At 57.9% G+C, this 6,400-nt stretch overlaps 1 protein-coding gene across 1 annotated transcript in view; it reads left to right on the top strand.

The window, feature by feature from the left end:
• Positions 1–5,975, top strand: part of GALNT5 (polypeptide N-acetylgalactosaminyltransferase 5) — a gene marked incomplete at both ends in the record, with an annotated part of 7,441 nt that extends 1,466 nt beyond the window's left edge. The window contains 6 exons of the mRNA XM_008937215.1: positions 661–780; positions 1,671–1,806; positions 2,172–2,291; positions 2,593–2,710; positions 2,928–3,251; positions 5,895–5,975. Coding sequence (XP_008935463.1) covers positions 661–780; positions 1,671–1,806; positions 2,172–2,291; positions 2,593–2,710; positions 2,928–3,251; positions 5,895–5,975 — 899 coding nt within the window. The remainder of the gene's footprint in view (positions 1–660; positions 781–1,670; positions 1,807–2,171; positions 2,292–2,592; positions 2,711–2,927; positions 3,252–5,894) is intronic.
• Between the last annotated feature and the right edge of the window lie 425 nt (positions 5,976–6,400).

The raw sequence follows: 6,400 nt of genomic DNA, 5'->3' as shown, positions 1-6,400 counted from the left end.
GGCAGAGGCTGCTGGGCTCTCCTGCTGGAGGGAAGCCACCCATGAACTGGACATCCAGGCACTCGGGTGTCCCAGACCCCCTTCCTCACACCCTCTTTTTCCTGGGAGTTTGCCACCAGCAGCCTCCCCAGCCAAAGGAAACTGTGACAAAAGCAACCTTGAGAAGCTGAGATGTGCCCCAGCAAACCCTCGTGCAGTGTGAGCCCAGGCTGAGTCCTTCACGTGGTGCTTCATACTGAGAAACTTGTAGAGCACAAAATAAAAATAGGAAAACAATTCATAACCAGATTTTAATTGTGGTTATACCAGAAGGAAGGAAAACATTCATTTTGGAGACTTTGAGCAACCATTTGATACCTGGTTTGGATCATGAACTACCCAGGTCAGACCACTGAGACTTTGCTCATGGCCTGTCACCAAAAGCTTCATCCTAAACCTGCTGGCACTGACAGTGTTGGGAGTTTCATTAGGAGCAGGCTTGGGGCACAATGCTGTGCACCAGAAGCTCTGCAGCTGTGCCCAGATGTTCATGGCCCAGATCTGAGGATCCTGATGTGTCCTGAAGATACTTCCAAGGAAAATATGCCCACTGCTTTTCAATCTAGGAGTGGGTGTGACGTGGGTAAGTCAACCTAACCCTCTCCTTCTCCTCCCTTGCAGAGTACCTCAAGGAGAAGCTGGACAGATACATGTCACGGTTCCCAAAAGTGAAGATCCTGCATCTCAAGGAGAGGCACGGTCTGATCCGGGCCAGGCTGGCGGGAGCAGAGATTGCCAAAGGTAGGAAGACAAAAGCCATGTTACAGCCCTGCCTGCACCCCCCCAGAGCCATCTCCAGCTCTGAGAGTTCATCCCCTCCCAGTGAACCAAGGGTGTCTTTTGGTATGTGGAGCATGAAGGTCTGACAAGTGCATGAGCTGCAGCTTGTCTGATGAGTGTCTTGGCTTTAAGGTCTAGAGGCCAAGTGTGGGGAGGAGCAGCTGAGGGAGCTGGGGGTGCTGAGCCTGGAGCAAAGGAGGCTCAGGGGAGACCTTCTGGCTCTGCACAGCTCCTGACAGGAGCCTGGAGCCAGGGGGGGGTCGGGCTCTGCTCCCAAGGGACAAGGGACAGGACAAGAGGAAAAGGCCTGAAATTGCACCAGGGGAGGGTGAGGTTGGGCATGAGGCACAAATTCTTCCCCACAAGGGTTGCCCAGGCCTGTGCCAGGCTGCTCAGTGCAGTGGTGGAGTCCCCACCCCTGGAGGGGTTTCAGAGCTGTGGAGATGTGGTGCTGAGGGACATGGGTCAGTGGGGACCTGGCAGTGCTGGGGAAGGGTTGGACTTGATGGTCTTAAGGGTCCTTTCCAACCAAAACAGTTCTCTGGTTGTCCAGCACCTCAGCATGGCCCTAGCAAGCAGTAGTCAGGATCTCCACCTGTGCCACCCCAGCTCCTTGGCCTGCCCAGGCTGGGCTGTGTTGGCACTGGATGGCCTTTTCTCCAGGATCCTCTTTGCTCTGCAGCCCACAGTGGCCCAGCAGTGAAAACTTGCCCTGGGCTGTGGCCAGGAGGGTTTTGGGAGCTGTGGAGGGTCACGGCAGCGCCAGCAGCACCCTGAACTCGCAGGGGGGGCGGCCAGCTTTGGGGGTACCCAGCACGTGAGGCCTGACGGTGCCCCGGGCCCTGCTGCAGGGGCTGTCCTGACGTTCCTGGACTCCCACGTGGAGTGCAACGTGGGGTGGCTGGAGCCGCTGCTGGAGAGGGTCCGGCTGAGCCGCACCAAGGTCGCCTGCCCCGTCATCGAGGTCATCAGCGACAAGGACATGAGGTGAGGCCCCGGGCACCCCAAATCCATGCCAGAGCCTTGAGCAAAACCTCCTCCTGGCACCACCGACACAGGAATCCCAGAGAGGTGCAGGCTGAGGCCTCCTCGCTGGCCACCAGCAGCATTTCAGAAGGGATGCACAACGTTGCTGTGCACCAGAAATGGGGGTTAGCAGCAGCCGTGGCCCCTTCGTGTCCCACGGGCTTCTTCCCTTTTTCATGACTTTTAGCACATGAAGAGGATTCCTGATGAAATTTGTTAAAATCCTGGTTTAATTACATACAGACACTCATCTTTGCTCATTAAGGGTGACATTTCAATCAGGAATGTGACTCAGAATTAGTCATCCCCATCTTTTCCCTGTTTAGTTACATGACCGTGGACAACTTTCAGCGTGGGATTTTTACTTGGCCAATGAATTTTGGATGGAGGCAGATTCCACAAGAGGTTATTGAGAAAAATAAAATCAAGGAAACTGATATAATAAGGTAAAAAAAATAAAAGGTAAGAGATCTGTGAACCAAACTTTTAATAATTTAGGAACAGCAGCTCCTTCCAGGCCAAGTGTTGTTCCTTGGCTTGGAAGGGCCACGGGCAGTGGCCACGGTGGCATCTGTCAGCCTGCAGCAGTGACGGGTGGCTGGTCCTTGCTGTCTCTCAGTGCAGGCTCAGGCACTGCCCTCGAGCATTTCATAGCCCACAGCTCCTCAGCAATGCCCCTGTCAGAGTGCAGGGCAAGGGCTGGGCACTGCCTGACCCGCTGGCATGCCCTGTCACCTCTGCCCCCAGGTGCCCAGTCATGGCAGGTGGCCTGTTTTCCATCGACAAGAAGTATTTTTTTGAGCTGGGAACATATGACCCAGGACTGGATGTTTGGGGAGGTGAAAATATGGAGATTTCCTTCAAGGTACGTTGCTGTGGGCAGCCTGTCCTGCACGCCTGCCTCCCTGCCAGCCTGCCTGGGGTGCTGGGGCTCAGCCAGGGGCTCCCCAGAACAGCCCCATGCTGGAGACCCCACCCCTCCTGGCAGCTTACGCTTACCTACCGCTCTCCTCTTGTGGCTTGCACAAAGCCAGCACCCAACATCTGCTGGCGTTTCTGTCAGAGCAACCTCTCTTTCTCAGGTCTGGATGTGTGGAGGAGAGATTGAGATAGTCCCGTGCTCCAGAGTTGGGCACATCTTCAGGAACGACAACCCCTACTCCTTCCCGAGGGACAGGGTGAGGACGGTGGAGAGGAACCTGGCCCGTGTGGCAGAGGTCTGGCTGGACGAGTACAAGGACTTATTCTACGGCCACGCTTACCACTTAGTGCTGAAAAACCTGGATGTTGGTGACCTGACTCAACAAATCCAGCTGCGGAAGAAGCTGCAGTGCAAAAGTTTCCGGTGGTACCTGGAGAACGTCTACCCAGACCTGGAAGCTCCCCTGGTTAAGGCCAGCGGGCTGGTATGTACCCACGTGCCTTGCTGTCCTTCATTCAAACGTGCCCAGGGCTGTGGCCGGCTGCCCAGGGCAGGGGTGGAGTCCCCACCCCTGGAAGGTGTGTCCAAGCCGTGGAGATGTGGGGTGAGGGACACGGGGCAGTGGTGGGCAGTGCTGGGGGATGGTTGGACTGGATGATCTGAAAGGTTCCTCCAGCTAGAACATTTCTGTGATTCCATGGTTTCAGTGGCTGGGGACTCGGTACCATCCACTGATGCTGTCTCTGAGTTGCTTCCCTGGCCTTTGGTAACATTTGTGGATATTTAGCAAGTCGTGGTGGTCTGGATTCCACAGCGTTTTTGTAGAGAATGAGTTTGCAGTTCCCAGAGAGAATTTCCCAGTGAGGAGCCAGCTCAGTGTTTAAACAGCAGCTGAGCTGCCCACACAGTCCTGGCCGGAGGATGTGCCAGCAGGGTGGAGTCCAGCATCCTCCCCACCTGCCCAGCTTTCTGCCCACGGCCGCAGGGAGAACCCCTTTTTTGGGGCAGGTTGGCCGTGCCTGGGTGGTGTGGGCAGGGAAGGGCAGTGCCCAGGAGCAGGCAGGCTCTGTGCCGGGGCTGGAGCCCCTGTTTTGGGTGGGCAGTGCCCAGGAGCAGGCAGGCTCTGTGCCGGGGCTGGAGCCCCTGTTTTGGGTGGGCAGTGCCCAGGAGCAGGCAGGCTCTGTGCCGGGGCTGGAGCCCCTGTTTTGGGTGGGCAGTGCCCAGGAGCAGGCAGGCTCTGTGCCGGGGCTGGAGCCCCTGTTTTGGGTGGGCAGTGCCCAGGAGCAGGCAGGCTCTGTGCCGGGGCTGGAGCCCCTGTTTTGGGTGGGCAGTGCCCAGGAGCAGGCAGGCTCTGTGCCGGGGCTGGAGCCCCTGTTTTGGGTGGGCAGTGCCCAGGAGCAGGCAGGCTCTGTGCCGGGGCTGGAGCCCCTGTTTTGGGTGGGCAGTGCCCAGGAGCAGGCAGGCTCTGTGCCGGGGCTGGAGCCCCTGTTTTGGGTGGGCAGTGCCCAGGAGCAGGCAGGCTCTGTGCCGGGGCTGGCGTGGCCGGGGAGCAGGCAGGCTCTGTGCCGGGGCTGGAGCCCCTGTTTTGGGTGGGCAGTGCCCAGGAGCAGGCAGGCTCTGTGCCGGGGCTGTGCTGCCAGCAGAGTGCAGCACGATCCCGCGTTTCAGCGGCTCTGCGGTCCTGCCGTTTCTCCAGCGCAGGGCGAGCCTGCTCTGCAGAGAGCTCCCTGGGCAGAAAACACCTTAAAGTCCCGTTTGGATTAACTCCTGCTCCCCAGGCCCCTTGCTGGCTGGAGCATACCCGGGGTCAGGCTCTGGTTCTCCTCCACCATCCCTCCATCTCTGCACCAGGGGCCTCATGGTGCTCTCTGGCACCAGGTCCTACTGCAGCTGCTCCACGGGTCTTTTTGTCACTTCACCAACATTAAAAGGTGAATTAAAGAAGAATAAAACATGAGTTCTGAATTTGGCCCAGCCCTGAGCCTCAGCAGAATATCATCTGCTGCTTTGAACGTTGGGAAACCTCAGTTATTCTGTCCAGAAAAGATACAACATCGATTGCAAGCTCGTTACGATTGCAACAAGAGTGAAAAATCTGGTTTGTCAGAAAATGCCCAGAAGGCAGGAGGGAAAAGGAAAGGGTGTGCTGCCTTCCCACCCACCCCACCTGCCAGTGCCTGCTCAGGAGCAGCTCATGCTGAGAGAAGGTGCCCAGGAGCTGGTGGCCACAGGAGAGTGGGGACAAGAACTGCCTGTCCCCTCAGTCCCTGCCAGGGCACCCATCCTGGGGCACTGCACCTGCCCTGGGAGCCAGGCACAAGCACAGCAGCCGTGTGCCCACATTCCAGGGTGGCTGTGGGCTGAGGGTGTTCCCTGGAGGTTCCCAGCCAGCACTGCCAGGTCCCCAGTTTTCATCTCCACGTCTTGGAACCCCCCCCAGGGGTGGGGACTCCGCCACTGCCCTGGCCAGCCTGGCACAGGCCTCCAAAACCTTCCAGGGCAAGAAATTGTTCCTCAGGGACAACCTCAACCTCCCCTGCCTTTCCCCACTGATGATGGGCATCAATCCAACCAAGGTGGGTGTTAAGCAGGAAGGGTCTGCTCGGGGTGAGGACCTAGGCAGTGATGGGAGAGGTTCCCCGAGGGTGCAGGGTCCTGGTGGGCAGCCAGAGCACAGGACCCCATACCCCAGCTGAGAGGGGACCAGCCAGAGCTGGGATGGGGCCAGTGGGTGCTTGTGTCAGCTGGGTGTGGTGCTTGTCCCCATCCTGCACAGTGTGGCAGCAGGGAGGGATTCTGCAGTTCCTGTTGGGAGCTGTTGTTTTGGGGATCTGCAGAACAGGAATGAGCTATGCCCAAAAAGACCCACAGAGAAGAACGTGTCTCACCCAGCCTTTCCTTTCAGGAGAGGGTTAGTTGAAGCTTCTCTGGGTAGGAAAACACACGTAGTGGCCCAGATGTGCACTTGCACACCCTGCAGGACTGTGCCACTTCAGCTCTGCTTCACTCTCCTAGGTGGACAGCATTAAGCAGTGTCCTGTGGATCCAGCAGCACGACTGCAGTGCAGCAGCCTCTCCTCTGCCCTGGCAGTTCAGGTCTGAATTGGCATTTTGTGCTGTTTTGCAGCTTGTGAACGTGGCTGTGGCAAGATGCATCACCGTGGACAACAGCACTCTGACTCTGGAGACGTGTGATGTGAACAACGAGGTAGGGGTGCCCCGGGTGCTGGGTGGGGAGTGCTGGCTTCACTGGCTCTAGCAGAGCCCCTGCACCTCCCCGTGCTGAGCTGCCCCCCGGAGCTAATCTGCTCCTTCCCACCAGGGCATGACCAGGCAGTGCCCGGGGGCAGGGTGGGCAGCAGCTGCCCCTTTGCAACACCTGCAGCCAAGCAACAGCCCCAGCTCAGCAAACTGAGCTGGAGTGGGGGAGTTTGGCAAGGCCATGGGCCTGCATGTGAAAAGAGACGTTTAAATACATAAGGAATATTTTTTGAAACGTGAGGAAAAACTTTGCTCTGAGGGTGGCCGAGCCTGGAGCAGCTGCCCAGAGAGGCTGTGGAGTCTCCTGCTCTGGAGAGATCCCAAACCCACCTGGCTGTGACCCTGGGCACCCTGCTGTGGGTGAGCTGCTGG

This window comes from Merops nubicus, unplaced genomic scaffold, assembly GCF_000691845.1.
Source record: "Merops nubicus isolate BGI_N331 unplaced genomic scaffold, ASM69184v1 scaffold37043, whole genome shotgun sequence".
In the NCBI taxonomy this organism is placed as follows: Eukaryota; Metazoa; Chordata; class Aves; order Coraciiformes; family Meropidae; genus Merops; species Merops nubicus.
This window is presented reverse-complemented; position numbering and strand designations above follow the sequence as displayed.